The following is a 17823-nucleotide window of genomic DNA, read 5'->3' on the forward strand; positions in this document are numbered from 1 at the left end:
ACATGCCCTAAGTATACTTTTAGGTTTTGCATTCTGTAATATAATAAAATGTGTTTTTGGTTTTGTTTGTTTTTTAACAGAAATGAGAAAGAAAACAAGGTAAGGAAATGCTTTCCTTCTGGTACCAGAATCAAATTAATGTTGGCCACAGATGTCACTGACATATTCCTAAATATTGGCATATGCTGCATGTATAATAATTGGCAAATGTTATTGAATAGATCTGTTAATGCCCACATACTAGTGAAGCTAATGCATTTTTCTAGTCTCTGTTTTGTAGCATTGTAAAATATTGCAATAAAAAATTTAATTTGTTTGTAGATACTTTAGTACACCTCTGGAGCTGTTGTTCCTCATGTAAATAAATGAATAAATTGACAACCGGGTATAACCATACAACAGTTCCAGTAAAAAAAAAACAAAAAAAAAAACAGAAGGATGGCAAACTGCAAAAAAAAAAATAGCTACTTTATGCAGAATATAAGTGCATTATATGTACAAAAGTTTGGGAATGCCTAACACATTACACCTTCAGAAGCTTTTATGATATCCTATTCTAAATCTATAGACATTATTATGGAGATTCCACTCTTCTGGGAAGGATTTCTACAAGATTTTGGAGTGTTTCTGTGGGAATTATTTCTTATACATCTTGAAGAGTATTTATGAGGTCAGACACTGATGTTGGACGAGAAGGCCTGGGTCACAATCTCCATTCTAGTTTATCCCAAACATGTTCAATGGCGGTTGAGGTCTGGGCTCTCTGCGGGCAACTCAAGTTCTTTCACACCAAACTCAACCAACCATGCCTTTAAGGACAATGCTTTGAGCACTGTTGCACAGTCACAGTGGAATAGAAAAGGGCCTACCCAAAATTGTCCAAAATACCTTGGTATGCTGAAGCATTAAGATTTCCCTTCACTGGAACTAAGGTGACTAGGCCAGCCCTTGAAAAACAACCCTATAGCATTATCTCTCCTCCACCAGACTTCACAGTTGGCACAATGTAGTCAGTCAGGTAAGGTTTTCCTGACATTTGCCAAACCCAGACTCGTCCAGAACATGTTTCCACTGCTGCATAGTCCAGTGGCAGCGTGCTTTATACATCTCCATCCTATGCTTAGCATTGTGTTTGATGGTTTACATGCAGCTCCTCGGCAATGGAAACCCATGCCTTGAATCTTCCAGCACACAGTCAACAGAGTATTGACGACCTTTATACACTATGCACCTCAGCAATGGGTGACTGCTCTGTAACTTTGTTTGGCTCCTAAACACTTAAATTTTTTTAACAATACCACTCACTGTGGATTCTGGAATGACTAGGAGGGAAGATATTGTACAAACTGACTTGTTTGCGACATTGACATCCTATTACAGTACCATGGTGGAGTTCAGTGAGCTCTTTAGAACGACCCATTTTTTCACAAATGTTTGTAAAGGCAGACTGCATGGCTAGGAGCTGGATTTTATACACCTGTGGTAATGGGACTGAACGAAACACCTGAATTTAATGATTAAGAGGTGTGTCCTAATACTTTTGTCCATAGAGTATATTTACTAGCTGACATGCCATTTTTGATGTGACCTTCACTTCAGTCTATTTATAAAAAAATATATAAATAAAAATTTCCCATTAACTGTAGTGTATTGTGTTTTCTGTTTCCAGGTGGGATGATAACAAGAATGTAAGTAACATGTATATGTTCTGTGTGTTATATATGTGGCAAAGTTTGCGCACTTCATTAATATCTGTCAGTGGGGTCAGTAAGCTAAAGGAATTCTAAGGCTTCTTTAGAAGCTCACCAGTTTGTTTGTAATTTGCTATGCAAAGACATTTGGTCAGAGTGGCTTAAAAACACAAATGAAGCAATGCTTGCCATTTCAACGCTTCCACCGTCCCTGATGCTCTCTACTTCTGGCTACTCGCTTGATATGCAGGAAATGCCTTAAATTGCTACCCAGCCATTCACTCACTTAGGTGGGTTGGCAGTGATTAGCCAAGTGGGCATTTACTGAATGTTGATGTGAAGGCCGGTGGGGGGTTGGCTGGGTCTACCATTGGGACACAGGCAACATGTCTGTTCCCGGTGGTTGTGGGCCAGTTGTAACTTAATAATTCAGTATGGCTTTCATATTGAAATGTTCATATCCGTGTTGTTCACTTGTGTATGTTTCAACAGGATGAAACAAGAATGAAGAAAGCACTAAAGTTTTTGGTAGGGAAGACATATCTCTTTGATTACAGATTGACATAGATTTAATATAATTTTTCCATAAACGCAACTGATTTGTATTTTTGGATTGTCGATCTGTTTTGATTTTCTGGTGCAGGAAAAATTTGAGATTGAAAGTGAAATTGAAGCAACAACTGTATCTAGACTCTGCGAGAAGCTGACAGCTAATCTGAAATTCTATAACACCAAGTCAAAGGACGATGCAGTAAGTCTGTCTTGTGGTTTTCTGTTTTTTATTCCCCTTACAGGCAACACATTTTAATATCTGAACAGCCATGTACGTTACACCTTGTATTGTTTCTTGTTGTTCAGGCTACTTCATTAAAGCTTGTGGTTTATGTGGTCTTTGCAAGGATACACTCCAAACATGCACATTAGCAGCTCTGTATAATTGTTAAAATAACGCAAATATTCGGAAATGTATTATATATTACTGTATGGATACATAGTGTGTAAAGATTTTAAAATTGATTTACATGCATTTTGGGGGAAAATGTTTCTTCTTTTTATTTATGTCGCTTCTGCAGTTTGTGTTTTTCAGTACAGAATGCCGTTCTATAATAAGTCTGCCAGACTGGCTGACAACTCGGTCTCCAGTCCCCTTCTGAACAAAATTCTGGCTGATTTAGGACCAAATCAAAATTCAACTTTGATTTGGTAATAAAGCAGCTTAGAAGATGGTTAAACAGGAGGAGATGGTGTCTGGAGACGAATGGTGAATTTACACATGCAAATATTCGGGCAGATTATTAGGGACGAACGTTCCTGCGTATACTTATTCCCAACAATCTGCTAAAGGTGTAGCCGATCACCCAATTAACGAGCGAGATTTATTTTCATTGAGTTAAACTGTCGTACGTGCAGGCAAGTAAATTATTGTTTCTGGGAAGCAGATCGTGCTGTTTAAACTGAGATCTGCTGTCCAGAAACAATGAAGCTGTATGAGGACGAGCAATTGCGATCAGTCGTTCTCATACTGTGAAGGTGATTTCTGCATGTAAATGCAGCACTTCACCTCCAATATCAAGCAGCCAGTTGTCAGGAAGGAACACTTCATTCCCCATAATTGGGTGCTCCTCTGTACATGTAAATCCAACTTGAGCTGTCAGAGACCCAGTCTGATGGGTTTATTACAGAACTTAACATGGGTTGGTGTTTGCTGATGGATATATGCCTTGGCTGTTTTCCCTTCTTGTATTCAAAGATTAGTTAAAAATCTGGACATTGACTCCTAGGGAGCCATTTCCAGACATTTGAAACAGAACTACACTTTAAACCTATTACAACAACCTGTGTTATGTGCCAGTTTCTAGTCAGCTTGTGGTTTTTAGCCAGGTGCTCCTCTAGCTGCCACCAAATGCAGTGAAGCTGCACTTGTGCTGTAAATGCTGGAGGCTTTAGGTAACACTTGATATGTATAACATGTATATAGTTCGGCTTTACTGCACAGTCTCTACTGTTTTATTATATAATCCAGGTTTACTGATGTTTATAATATGCTGCTGTTTGTTTTATCTTTGTTAAGCTTTTTCCGGCTAGAGTTGCCAGAGCACAGGATGTGGCCATGGCCTTGATGAGGAATGTTGCAAAACAGCGTCTGCAGAATCAAGCCCAGAAGCCAAAACCTCAAGTGTCTCCACAACTTAACACGAGACCACCACGTAGGTTTTCATGATTGATATGATTGGGCAGGACATTTAATTTTTGAAAAAAAGCTTTGTAAGGCTACTTTCCTTACCGGTATTGAGATCTGTCATAGGTGTCAATAGCGGAGGAAAACACTTCCGTTTTGTCCCCATTCATTGTTACTGGGGACAAAACTGAACTGAATGGAATGGAGTGCACCAGAAAAAATTCCATTTTGTTATGTTCCGTTGCTGCACACAAAAACTCTGCAAGCAGCGTATTTGTGTGCGTGATGAGATACTGACCAAGACTGATTCGGCATGAAACACAATGCAAGTCAATGGTGATGGATCCGCTTTCTTGGACACGAAAGAAAATGGATCCCATTGACTTACAACGGTTTTAGTGCCGGATCCGTCTTGGTCATTTTAGAGATGATACTACTGGATCAGTTCAGTATTATCATAACGGAAGCATTTTTAATGAATCCAGCAAAAATGCTGATGTGAAAGTAGCCTAAGACTAAGGGCTCCATGAAAACATTAGTTGTGGGAAAGTTGCACGACTAATCTCTCCATAGAATTGCATTTTGTCAGTAGAAATTGGACTTGATAGTGCGGTTGTAATACAAGTGCTAAATGCTGCTACATGTAAATGAGGCTTACTCTGGAAGTCCCTGCAAACTGAAAAGTGCTTATGTAGTTTGATTTTTAACTCGTGGTGCTGAGGGGTTGCTATTGCAGCTGCGAGAGCCTTATAACTGCCCTCCTGGCTTGCTATATACGCCTTTTAGGCCCTGTTATTGTCAGGTCCACATAGGAAATATGTCAGTATTTACAGTAACTGATATAATACACTATAATATAGAAGTATTCCAGTGTATTATATGAGCGATCAGAGGATTGCACGTTGATGTCCCCTAGTTGGACACTGAGGGGGGAAAAAAACAATAACAAATCAAAGATTGCTTTTTCTTTTTCACCCCCCAAATACATTTGTTTACCTGAAAATATGCATAAAAAATTATCACATTCATTTTTCTGTATGGTGAACAGTGTAAAGATTTTTTTTAAATGACAATTGCTTTTTTTTTTGTTTATTCCACCTTCTATGTACCACAAAATTTTACCAATGAAAAATACTACTCATTCTTCAAAAAACAAGACCTCCTACAGCTCGCTTGACAGAAAAATAAAAATGTTATGGGTCTTTTTGAATGCAACACAAAAAGAAAGAGGTTTTATTGTTCTACAGTAGACAAAATATATAAATTTGGCATAATTGTACTGTCCCACAGAATAATTGTCACTTATACTGTACAATGCATGCTATAAAAAAAAAAAAACAATGGGGAAATTTTTTCGCAGTATCACCCCAGAAATTGTTTTACGTTGTACAATACAGTAGATGTACCTTACATTGTGCCAGTAAAAATGCAGCTTGTCCCACAAAAGACAAGCCTGCATATGCTGATAGAAAAACAGAAAAGTTATGGCTTTTGAAATTCAGAGATGAAAAAAGCTGCAGTGTCCTTAATAGGTTAGGAGCCTCTGATTTCAGCCATTGTTGTGGTCCATGGCCACAGCCTCTAAAGTGTTTGTTAGAGGGAGGGGGCTACCTCCATGATGCGACCACATGGTACTGATGGACTAAAATGACACACAGCCTTTGCCCTAACAAAGGCCAGCTTGTATGCCATTAATGTCTGCCTATTAGCCTAAACTTAAAAAATGCATTTTTAGTACCACTGCAATCATAATCGGCTTTATCATATCAGGAGATTTTATTTTCTCTGTACATCATATCCACAATGTTTCAGTGGAACCATGCCCCATTTATTAAGTTTGATGGCATTGCTTCCAAGAAACATTGAGTAGTCGGCCACTGTGAAATGTAGAGGCAATTGACATAAATCTTAAAATTATTAAAACTCCTGATGTGAGGAAACATGTTTTACCACGCACCTGCACTATTTAATTGTTTGCTACTTTCATATTTGTTGACATGTCTTCTTGTGTTTACAGCTCTTCAAGGAAATGCCAATTTGACACACAACGTTGGGATTCTAAGTGGTTTTCCTGGGGCAAATTTTCAAAAATTTAATATAAAACAAAATATGCCAAAGGCAACTCCGTATCCACAGGGGCAACAATATCCATTTGGTCTCCTGAACCAGAAACAAGCAATGCAAATGAAAGAACCCCAGCAGAAAGCTGAAAATACTCAGCTTGGTGATTCCTTTATGAAGAACCTAAGCCAGGAAGATACTCAGTTTTTTAAGAAATTAACGGCGTTGCTTGATGTTCTTCCACAAAATGCCTCATCGTCTGACAGTTCACAAATGAATTCAAAATTGCTGATGTTAAAGTCACTGATAGTAGACCAAAAGAGTGCAGAACATGAACAAGCAAACCAGAAATTGATGACGCAGATTGCCTCTATGGTGAAGGATACTATAAGTGCACAGAATGCCTCTCTAAATCAGCAACTAATGATGTTAATGAGCTCTCAGAATAGCACGGCTATGGTCATGCAGACGGCCTCCCTTAGAAATAACCTTATGGGCCCAGATGGCATGAGTTCAGCTGGTTTCGTTCAAGGACTTCAGAGTTCGGGAAATATGCAGTCAAATATGAATTCATTGATGCCTTTTAACCAGAATATTGGAAGCCAAATGTATGGACAGACGGGAAGAATCGGAATGGGGCCAGTGGATCAGAGTGCCTATCAAGTTCCACAGGTTGACATGCAAAATTTTCCTACTAGTTCGCAAAACTATCCTAGCATGCCCCAAAAGTATCCTGGTACATCACAGAATCATCCCAGTACATCCCAAAACTTTCCTAGCACGTCCCAAAACTTTCCTAGCACGTCCCAAAACTATCCTAGCACGTCCCAAAACTATCCTAGCACGTCCCAAAACTATCCTAGCACTTCCCAGAACTATCCTAGTACATCACAGGACTATGACAATTTCGCATATAGAAATTCAGTGGAAGGAAATTTTTCAAGACAAGGAGAACCATATGTCAGTAAGCGGGATGGCATTGCTAACACTCTGACTACGGGGCAAAATGAACGAACGACTCTCACACATACTGATGAACCTAGCGTGTATGACAAAGAATTGGATAAATCTTATTATAGCAACCCATCAAAACAAGTTCCAGAGTCTAGATATAATGACCGTATGGAAAAGCAGGCATCATATACTAGAGTTTGCCTCTCACCGAGTTCTCCAAGAAATCAGTATGCTGATTATAATGAAAATCCAAGAGAAGAAATCGGAATACAAGACCAGAGACAACACAGCTTAAGATCTTACAATTCCTCTAACTGGGATGATCAGGAGGAGGATATGCGGTATATTAAGCGTGCCAGACTGGACTTAGACAAAAGATCTGATAGATCGGAAAGTTACAGTAATCAGTCACTTGAATCTCTTGGCATGAATACAGCCAGCATGCCGGAGGAGCTCCTAAAGAGGATTAAAGGAAAGGATTTGTTTACCACGTCAGCAATTATTAGCGAGTATTCAGAAAGACGTTCTGGAAAATAAGGTAAGTGCATTTATACAGGCAATTTGCTTCTTAAAAGGATGGATACTACTCTGAACTATGATGCATTTAACCGCTCCATGACTCCAGAACTCCTTGTACATCCGTGGTACGTGAGGAGTGTGTGAAATGGTCTCCCGAGCTGACCCGGGTGTGATGTAGTGGACACGTGGTCACAGTGACCAGGATCAAAGATAAATCCAATCCCAGTCATATAACCCCCTCAGATGCTGCAATCAATAGCGAAGGCGGCATCTGAGGGGTTAAACGGAGAGAGGGAGCTCTCTGTCCTCCAATTGGATTCCTCACTGCAAAATCTCGGGGCTCCGATCAGTTGCTATGGCAGCCAGGTGCCTTCCAGGTCTACTACATCAAGCTGCCTTTTAAGGGTGCCCTTCACATGTAGCGGAAAATATGCAGGTTAGGATTTTTACACTGAAAACCCCATAGGAAGTTTTTATGCGCTGTATTTTCTGCCAGATTTTTCCACCAAATGTGAAGGCACCCTCATAGGATGTATCATTACAGGGTTAAAAAAAAATATATATATATATATATATTATTGTTTTTAAAAATATAATAAATGCAAAAAAAAATATCACCACCTTTCCTAATTTTTTTTGTAGTAATTTTTTAACTTTTTTGTTATTTTAACATAATTGGGGTTGAGCGAATTGGATTGCTGTATGCGAACAAGATTCTTTTTAAAACTTTGTTAGCGTATCGGCTCTGTCCTACTGTAAAATGTATTGCCTCGCGGAGGTCTTTTCAAAGTTTCAGCAAATCTTGCGAGACTTACTTCCGAACTCTGCTTCATGCCTGATTAACAAAGCCAAGTTCAGCTTTGTATTTTTAAACAGTAATTTATGCAAATAAACAAAGTGACACGTGATAAACACGAGACGAAGTATGTATTTGCTGAACCTTCGGAAAGACCTCCGAAGAGGCAATACATTTTACAGTAGGATGGAGTCCATATTCTTAAGGTAGTTTTTAAAAGAATCGGGTTCGGATACAGCAATCTGAACCCGATTCGCTCAACCCTAATAATCAAAGCATCCAAAAATGCCTGAACTATTAAAATATAAAAATATTTATTGTGCATGGTGAGCACTGGAATGGAAAAAAAAAAAATAAAAATGACCCATTTTACCTTTTTTTATTTTATTTTTATTTTTTATCAATACCCCCCTCCCACAAAAAAAATAATATATATAAAGTGATAAGAAAGTTGCATGTAATCCTATGTACTCCAAAATGGTGGCAATAAAAACTACAGCCTTCCACTCAATAAACAATTCCTCACACAGATCTCTAGACTGAAATATAATAATGTAAATGTGGTATTGCTATAATTGTACTGACCACACATAGTGCTGTCTCACTGAAATCCATCAGATGATCTGTCTTGTGCTGTCTCATTGAAATCCATCAGATGATCTGTCTTGCTCAGTCTGTAGCCCTTTTCTCTACGTTCCTGACATCTCATAAACACTACCAATTTGAGAAGAGTTTATCTTAAAGGGACACTACCATAAAAAATGATCACACATTTAGAGGGGTTTTCCAGAAGTGCAGTATTGATGACCTGTAGCCAGAGATGGAAGGAGGATGATCAACATTACACTAAGTACAATGCTTTTTTTGTGAGCATCTTTATCTAGGGCCTATCAAGAGAACAACAGCATCCTATTGCTATCCTAGAGTCAGCATCTGCCATTATACTAGTGGATAACCTTTTTCACTCACAGCAGCAGTGATATAACAATAGGTAGGAGTTTTGTCTCTGTGCTGACTGCAGAAGGGCAGTATTTTGTATTTAATTTTTAGTGACAGGCTGAAATGAAAAAGAGAAAATATTTTTTATGAATATAGAGTTTTAAAAAGAATACATCACTGACGTAAGTGTCCCTTTAAATGGATGTTTATGAGCTGTTAGGAAAGTAATCTCCCACCCCCCTATAAGGTTGAGTTCACATCAGCGTTCAGCCTTTCCGTTCTCCTGCTCAGTTATAGGAGCAGGCGAACGGAAAGGACTGATTCGGCACATAACTGAGCCGAACTGAGCCTACAGACCCCATAGACTATAATGGGGTCCGTTAGGTTTACGCTCAGAAGATGATTTTGGAGTGGAGACAAAAGTCCTGCATGCACTACTTTGGTCTCCGCTCCGTAAACCTAACGGACCCTATTATAGTCTATGGTGTCCTTAGGCTCCGTTTGGCTCAGTTATGTGCCTTCTCCGTCCTTTCTCTTCTCTTCTGCTCCTAAACTGAGCAGGAGAACGGAAAGGCTGAACGCTGAACTCAGCCTAAGATCTTTATCCCAAATACATAATTGCAAATCCAGACACTTACTGTTATACATTAACAGATACTGATTTCATGTAGAACTAGTGGAAGTTTTTGTTCATGGTAACAATTTATAGGTGAAAATGTAATTTTTGACTGATACAAATCTGTTCCATTGGTCCAAAAATCTAATAGGCATTTTTTTGGTGACAGTCATTTTCACTGTTGAAGCAATCAGGATTTTATGGTTACATTTAGATACATATAGGTAATATGTATAACCTTTACGGTTGCTATGAGGGATTGGTGTGACTAAGGCTACTTTCACACCTGCGTTTAGGTCGGATCCGTCTGGTATGGGCCCAGACGGATCCGCACCTATAATGCAAACGTTTAGATCCGTTCAGAACGGATCCGTTTGCATTACCATGAACAAAAAAACATTTTTTTTTTTTTTATTTTTTTTTTTTTTTGTTCATGATAATGCAAACGGATCCGTTTTGACTTTACATTGAAAGTCAATGGGAGACGGATCCGTTTGAAAATTGAGCCATACTGTGTCAACTTCAAACGGATCCGTCCCCATTGACTTACATTGTAAGTCTGGACGGATCCGTTTGCCTCCGCGCGGCCAGGCGGACACCCGAACGCTGCAAGCTGCGTTCAGGTGTCCGCCTGCTGAGAGGAGCGGAGGCTGAACGGAGCCAGACTGATGCATTCTGAGCGGATCCGCCTCCATTCAGAATGCATTAGGGCTGGACGGATCCGTTCGGGGCCGCTTGTGAGCCCCTTCAAACGGAACTCACAAGCGGAGCCCCGAACGCTAGTGTGAAAGTAGCCTTAAAGGGGTTTTCCCATCTTAGACAATGGGGGCATATCGCTGGTGTAAGCCCCCATTGTTTGATAGGTGCGGGAGAACCTACAAGGACAACGGAGTAGAGAAAGTTGAGGAGGGCACACTGCACATGCACAGCCGTCCTCCATTCATTTCTATGGAGCCACCAAAAATTGTCGGCCCCATAGAAATGAATAGGAGCGGTGGCCGCGCATGTGCGGTGCGCTCCCATTAACTTCAATGGGAGTGGCGGGGAGCTGCACCTGGTGGTGGACGGACCCGGGGAAACTCGGGGTCCTCCAGCCACAACTCTCCCCGGCTCCGTTCTGCTTCTAGATGCGGGTCCCAGAGGTGGGACCCGCACCTATCAGACAATGGGGGCATATCCTAGCGATATGTCCCCATTGTCTAAGATGGGATAACCCCTTTAACACCATAACCCAGGCATGGTAAGCTTCGTTCACGCTTCGTTTTCTGGTAAAAGGTGAATTGCGTTATGGATTCCGTTACCACGGACCATAATGTAATTCTCTGACGGAATGCCTTTAGAGGCATTCAGTTATTCATTCCGTCATAATAGAAGTTTATGGGCTGCAATACGGATACCGTTTCTGTTATGCAGGGGAGTCCTCTAATATAATATGTTAGATATTCTAATATATTGGGCTACTTTCACACTTGCGGCAGAGTGATCCGGCAAGCAGTTCCGTCGCCGGAACTGCCTGCCGGATCCGGTAATCTGAATGCAAACGGAAAGCATTTGTAGACTGATCCAGATGCGCATGTGCAGACCGGAAGGACGGATCAGGCATTGCTGTATTTTCAATGCCGGATCCGGCACTAATACATTTCAATGTAAATTAATGCCGGATCCGGAATTTTGGACGGAGATAATACCGCAGCATGCTGCGGTATTTCCTCCATCCAAAACGCCGTTCAGTGACTGAACTGAAGACATCCTGATGCATCTTGAACGCATTTCAGAATGCATGGGGATAAAACTGATCAGTTCTTTTCCAGTATTGAGCCCCTATGACGGAACTCAGTGCCGGAAAAGAAAAACACTAGTGTGAAAGTACCTTTTAGATATTCCTATCTAGTAATAATCATTATTGCTGTTACTGTAAAGTGTAACGGGTATAACTAGAGAAGCAGAAATGGGAACTGTATTCTTGTTTGTGGGTTTGTGATATGTTTGGTGCCACTTAGGGCCGTGATCCAGTAGCAGGTAAACGTCTGGGTCATGGTGTCAATAAATAGCCTAATTAGACTCAAGAGGGGTGATTAGATAAGCAAGTGCTCATCTTCTCACGCCTTTTCTGGAAAGGGAGAATGGAAATATGTATGCTGTCTGATTGATGGGTGAAAGAAGTTAATAACATGCAAAGAAGTCCATGTTTACTCCCCCGTGACATGTACAGTTATACAGGGAGAGACTATCTATGTCTCCTTGGGCAGCTTGTCACTCAGCCCCCTTTCCATCTCCACGCTTGCAGACATCTCAGCCGGCTGGAGGGGGTGGAGGGCTTCTGCTGGCATATCTTGGGCGGACAATCTCAGCTTTAAAACGAGACCATGATCATGCTTTAGCCATGATAAATTGCAAGTTAGAACACTTAGATGGGTCAAGAATAAAAGCTGCAAGTAAGGGCCATAGCTCTCAATTTATCTTGGTCTTGTTTTAGGCTGGGTTCACACTTGAGCGTTTTACAGCGCGTTCAAACGCGCTGTGAAACGCTCAACACATGAAAACCAATGCTTCCCTATGGCCCTGGTTCTCACTTTTGCGTTTTACAGCGCGTTTGAACGCGCTGAAAAACGCCCTACGCTCAAACAAGTTCTTGAGCTTCTTTGGGGTGTTTTGACGCGCGTTTGTGGCCATAGGACACTACAGTCAATCACACAAACGCGCGTTTACTATTGCAAAAAACGCGCGTTAAACGCGCATATAAAATGCGCTCAAGTGTGAACCCAGCCTTAAAGCTGAGATTGTGAGCTTTAAAGGAGTTGTCCTCTTTTTTTATATTGATGACCTATTCTTAGATCACCTATCTAGGGATAGGTGAAATTAATATTGTAATTACACCTTCTCAATGTTGCAATTGCGACGATGAGCAGGTATACAATGAAGAAGAGGCATACGAGCTCTGCGTTCTCTTTCAACATGAGGATAGGTCATCAATATAAAAAAAAAAAATGGATAACTCCTTTAAAATTAGACTTTAGCTGTTACACAGCCTGAGGTAGAGCCATCAGTAGCAAGGCTGCTACTAAATTGCCACCCTGGAAGGATGTATGCCATGTGTCCGTTGGCAGGAAAAGGGTTAAATAGGCTAAATTAATTGATTCTATGTACATTTTGTTGAGGCCATAGTTTGGTTCCCTTTTATAACTTGGTGCACACTTAAAATATGTAACAATGAAGGCTTATTTGCACTACGGCGTTAATCAGTTATTTTTTTCTCCCCACAGGATATTACATGTGGCCGTGGACAACTACAAGAATATACGCTGATGTCCAGTATCTCCATGAAAGGAGTCCTGATTGTTTTATTTCCTAAGCAAATGAGTTTTGCCTAGTTTTATGTAAAGATTGTTTGTTTAAAGTAGGTCTGTGTTCACATTTACATGCAGCTTGAGTTTCTATTCGATGGAAAAAGTCTCACTTTGCTGGACAGGAAACATTGCATCTGCCTGTGTGTAGGTGTGAACACAGGATAAGTTTTTTGTTTCCTCAGTAAATATGTACAGGCGATTATTGTGCAGTTTTAGTAACATCCTACAGTGGTTGCTAGTGTCTTGTGAAGTGTTTTGTTAATGACTTTGCCATTTAAATTCATGCAGCAGCTGGTAATTTGTATAGTTTCATTAAATCCATCATTTGGCCACCTGTATACATAGTTTTACTCTTGACTTCTCGGCAAAATCATTGGAGAATGAAATGTAGGGAAACATTTAAAATTATGTAACAAATGGCTTTATGAAACTGGAGGATAGCTATGAGTACAACTCTTCTCTGCCTCTCAATAAGCACCTTTTTAAAAGGCTTGTGTCTTACACATAGGGGGCATATCGCTAGGATATTATTATTTATTATTAATGCGCCAATCATTCCATTGCGCTGTACATATGAAAAGAGGTATACAAACATAATACAGACAATTGCCCTAATCATACACAAGACGGGTTACAAACTGGTACAGAAGGAGAGAGGGCCCTGCCCATGAGGGCTTACAATCTACATGGTATGGGAGAAGGAGATATGCCCCCAATGTCTGATAGTTGCACCTATTTCTAAAACAGAACCCGCAAAGAGAAGGAGAGCAGACCTGGCCGCCCTCAGCTCATTTTTATAGGACTGTCGAACACCAGCTTGGCTATTTCAGTCAGCCCTAATATATATATTCTGAAAATAGCGAAACGCACCGCTCGGCCATTATCAGCACTCCCATAGACTGACTGGAAGTTAGCCATGCATGTGCGGTCCGCCCTTCTCCTTTTTGCAGGCTATCAGACATTGGGGACATATCCTAGTGAGATGGGACAACCCCTTTAACAGTCTCTACACCGGTCATTCTCAATATTTTAACGCCAAGTACCGCATAGCAAAAAAAAGTTTGAATCGAGGAGGCGAACAGTGATGAATGTTCATAAAGTTTATTTGGACCACCACATCCAATAGTAGAGGTGTTAGACTGACAGGACATCATGATCACACAGCCACCCCATTGTACTTTTATTATACCTTACATGATAATATATGGCGACATGTGGGATCTTTGGGGTGACAGATATATCACAGGGCCAGTAAAAATTCTATTACCAAGCATGTTTATGTCTGGGCCACTGCACAGATGACACTTCCTGAGAACTGAGGAGGACATTGGGCAATGCTACAGTCACATCTACAGCAGTCTGCATTGTACTTTACCCCATCCCTGACAACACAGCCATTCACCAGCAAATGAATGACAGACCTCCTGACTGGTCAGAGGTCAGCCGCACTGTATCCAGACAGCCGCTGTTTACTTAGTGTGGGCCCTGACAGGTGCAACTCTAGGTGTCCCCATCCTCTACCATGGAGGCACGCCAGGCCTCCTCAGGTGGCTCCTCATCACACAGAGGATGAGGCCAGAATCTGGGATAAAACGTGGAGGACGAGCTCCAGGCTTTCAGGTGCAGACCAGCAGCAAGAACAAGCGGCAAGTCCTGTATGAGAGGTCACAGGACAGGTGAGAACTCCTCTCCACATACCCAACCCTGAAACTAACTTGTACCGGAGAGCCACTGACACCGAGCTTTGATCTGTGAGGCCTACATTATGCCCGGTGTCCCAGCTGCGCTCTGGTTTGATAGATAGGAATGCTCACAGGTCTTGCTTGACATCCCCAGTGGCTGCCATCTAACGCTACCTCAGAGAGCCCCTGGATATCATCACTGTAATTAGAGTCGGAGAAGAAAGCAAAACCACTGGGGGGAGAGGACAGGAGCGTGCATATACACACAAGAACACCCCAGCTGTTGGAGCGATCAGAGGAGCATGACACAAATATGTGAAGAACTGGGGAGGAGGGAAGAGGCCTGGAATCGGGGTAGAGAAGCACTAGCACTAACCGAAACAAAATATCCAACATGGCCAAGATTATGTTGGTTAATCAGACTTCATTTATGTTTCAGTTAGTCGCCCAGCCCTAGCCGGCGGTCTCTGGTGCACAGGTTTCATCGTGCAGACTGTGTATTGTGAAACCTGGCCACCAGAGATTGCCCACCCGCAACTATTACAGTTATATTAACTTTGCCAGCGCTGCATAGTAGGATGTGCAGGCAAAATGAATGTAACAGCTGTGGGGATAGAGGCTTATGCAACCCCCATCTCTGAGACACACTGACCTGGTGGCATCGGCTTCAAAGAGGGAGGATGGGCTTCAATGTTTACAGCAGGGGTGCACAACCTGTGGCCCGGGGGCCACATGCGGCCCCCAACCATCTGGTGTATGTCTATGTCTTGAGGTTGCTCACATGTATTTTTGTATGTATTTCTCCCATTAGATGGGAGTCCTGGAGGTGTAACTAGACATTAATGGTACAGTCCTGCCATGCAACAAGAAGAAATGGGAGTGAGACCAAACATTTTTTGAGCATTTAATTTAATGAAAACAACGAATAAACTGAAACAGGCTGTTTTTCAGCTGATCAAAAGTTTAGGACCACACCTCCAAAAAAAAAATAACTAAACCCCCCCAAAACAGAAATCCAACTTCCAAACATGAACTCAGTAATGAGTAGCTCCGCCGTTATTGTTTATCACACCAAAAATTCGTTTCGGCATGCTTGATGCAAGCGTTTCCCTGAGGTGAGTGGGAACATTTCTCTAAGTGGTGAAGACGGCCGCACGAAGGCCATCTACTGTCTGGAACTGTTGTCCATTTTTCTCGCCCATATTCCTTGGGGGACACAGGAAACCATGGGTATAGCTCTGCTCCCTAGGAGGCGTGACACTAAGTGAAAGCTGTAAGCCCCTCCTCCATCAGCTATACCCTTCAGCCTGGAGAGAGAGACTGCCAGTTTTTGCTTAGTGTCCAAGGAGGCAAGACACTCCCTGCTTAGGCAGGGTTGCTTTCCTAAAAATTTTTTATTTTTTGCGTTATTTGTTGTTTTTTAATTCGGTTTTTTTCTACTTGCAGGGACAACAGAGGCGCACTAGACCCCTCTGTTTCTCCCGGGGTTGAGTTGCGCCAGTGCCGGTAATGCCGCACTGCCGCCTCCCCCACAGAAGACAAGGTGGACCAGGGCAGCCTCGCTCCCCTGCGTCCCGCCAGCTCAAGGGTCGCCCGCACGCCAAGTCCCTCCCCCGGCTTCCTGCCACTGCGGTGCCAGTAGCTGAAGGGGCGACCCTGCTGGATGGATTGAGGGTGAAGACAGCGAATGGTGAGAGTGGCTGCTCCAGCCTCCCCTTCCCTCCCTCCCACCGCTGCTACGTCTAAGCTTGAAGGCAAGCGTTTTTCCATCATCGACCCCCCCCCCCCCCCCCCCACATGGGCATAACTGGACCGGCAACTTTACCGGCCATCATTTGGGGGGGACTTCGGTCTTCTCTAGCGGCAGGGCATCAGGGGGACGGCTGTGGGCAGGAGGCCGTCTGCCACATCCAGGCGCGGCGGGGGCCGCTTACTTGGCGCGAACGGCGCCATTTTATCTTGGCCGGCACTTCATCTTCCTCGGGGGTTAAATCATTTTGCCACGCGCGGCTCTGCCTTCTCCTTCAGCGCGGCAGGGGGGGGCGGAGCTTCCTACATGCGCTCCGCTACTTCCTGTTTCGTCGGGCTCCACATCTCTAGTGCTGCGTGGAATCCTCTCTGCCGTCCGATCCTGAAGCTCTTCATCTCCGTGCCTGCTGCCACTCCTCCACAGCCTCCTTCAGTCTGCTGCCCTTGCTGCTGCCGCTTGCACTGTCCGCGGGTCTGGTAGGACTGTTAACCCCCTCCGTGCCACCAGTACCGCTGCTTGGGTGTAATCCCAGTTCCGTTTTTTCCCTGGGGTCTCCCACTTTAAGTGCAACATTTTTTCCACCATGTCAGACCCTTCTGCAGCCGCCAAGCCTTGGTACCATGCCTGTACCGCTTGTAGGGAACCCTTTCCCCGGGGGCAGTCTGATCCGCACTGTCCTGCATGCCGAGCTCCACCGCAGCCTCAGTCGCCCGCTGTGTCGCTCCCTGTTTCCTCTGACCCGCCTGACTGGGCTAGATCCCTGTCCCAGGCCGTGGAAAGCCTCACCCATGTCGTGGGCCGCCTAATAGACAGGCCGCCTACCCCGCAGGACGCCACTCTTACTGTCGCGCCCTCCGGGTCCACCGCTTCCGCCGCTGCGGCGGGTTCACCCTCTCTTAGTGACCCTTCCCGAGCTAGGCACTCTCAGAAGCGTTTTAGAGTAGAGCGAGCCTCCTCCTCGGATGCCTCCCTCTCCCCGCCACGCGTGCGCACTCAGAAGGGCCTCTCCTCTCCAAGGATTCGCCCTCTGAAGGTGAATTGGCGGCTTCGGATTTGGAAATGGACTCGGCCCTGCCGTCCAAGCTAGCCTCAGCGATGGGTCAACTCATCTCTGATATTCGTGACACCTTTAAGGTGCAAGATGACCCCCCTAGCTCTGACGCAGCTAGCGTCTCCTTTATCAGACCCAGGCAGGCCTCAAAAGTCTTTCCAATCCACTCTGATTTCTCCTCCGTGGTGTCTAAGGCTTGGGCTCGCCCGGACGCCCGTTTTGTCAACCCCAAGAAGCT

General features: G+C 43.2%; 1 protein-coding gene across 20 annotated transcripts in view; it reads left to right on the forward strand.

Moving 5' to 3' along the window:
* LOC121002857 overlaps positions 1 to 13440 on the forward strand; it is a 133638-nt gene extending 120198 nt beyond the window's left edge. For 19 of the 20 annotated variants that reach the window (XM_040434466.1, XM_040434467.1, XM_040434469.1 and 16 more), the window contains 7 exons: positions 81 to 99; positions 1670 to 1688; positions 2184 to 2219; positions 2335 to 2442; positions 3763 to 3898; positions 5888 to 7423; positions 13019 to 13440. In XM_040434466.1, the coding sequence (XP_040290400.1) occupies positions 81 to 99; positions 1670 to 1688; positions 2184 to 2219; positions 2335 to 2442; positions 3763 to 3898; positions 5888 to 7422 (1853 nt within the window). In that variant the 3' untranslated portion in view covers position 7423; positions 13019 to 13440. The remainder of the gene's footprint in view (positions 1 to 80; positions 100 to 1669; positions 1689 to 2183; positions 2220 to 2334; positions 2443 to 3762; positions 3899 to 5887; positions 7424 to 13018) is intronic. The other variant, XM_040434472.1, reaches the window with a different exon arrangement.
* Positions 13441 to 17823: the final 4383 nt, after the last annotated feature.

The sequence above is a fragment of the Bufo bufo genome, chromosome 5, assembly GCF_905171765.1.
Source record: "Bufo bufo chromosome 5, aBufBuf1.1, whole genome shotgun sequence".
NCBI lineage: Eukaryota > Metazoa > Chordata > Amphibia > Anura > Bufonidae > Bufo > Bufo bufo.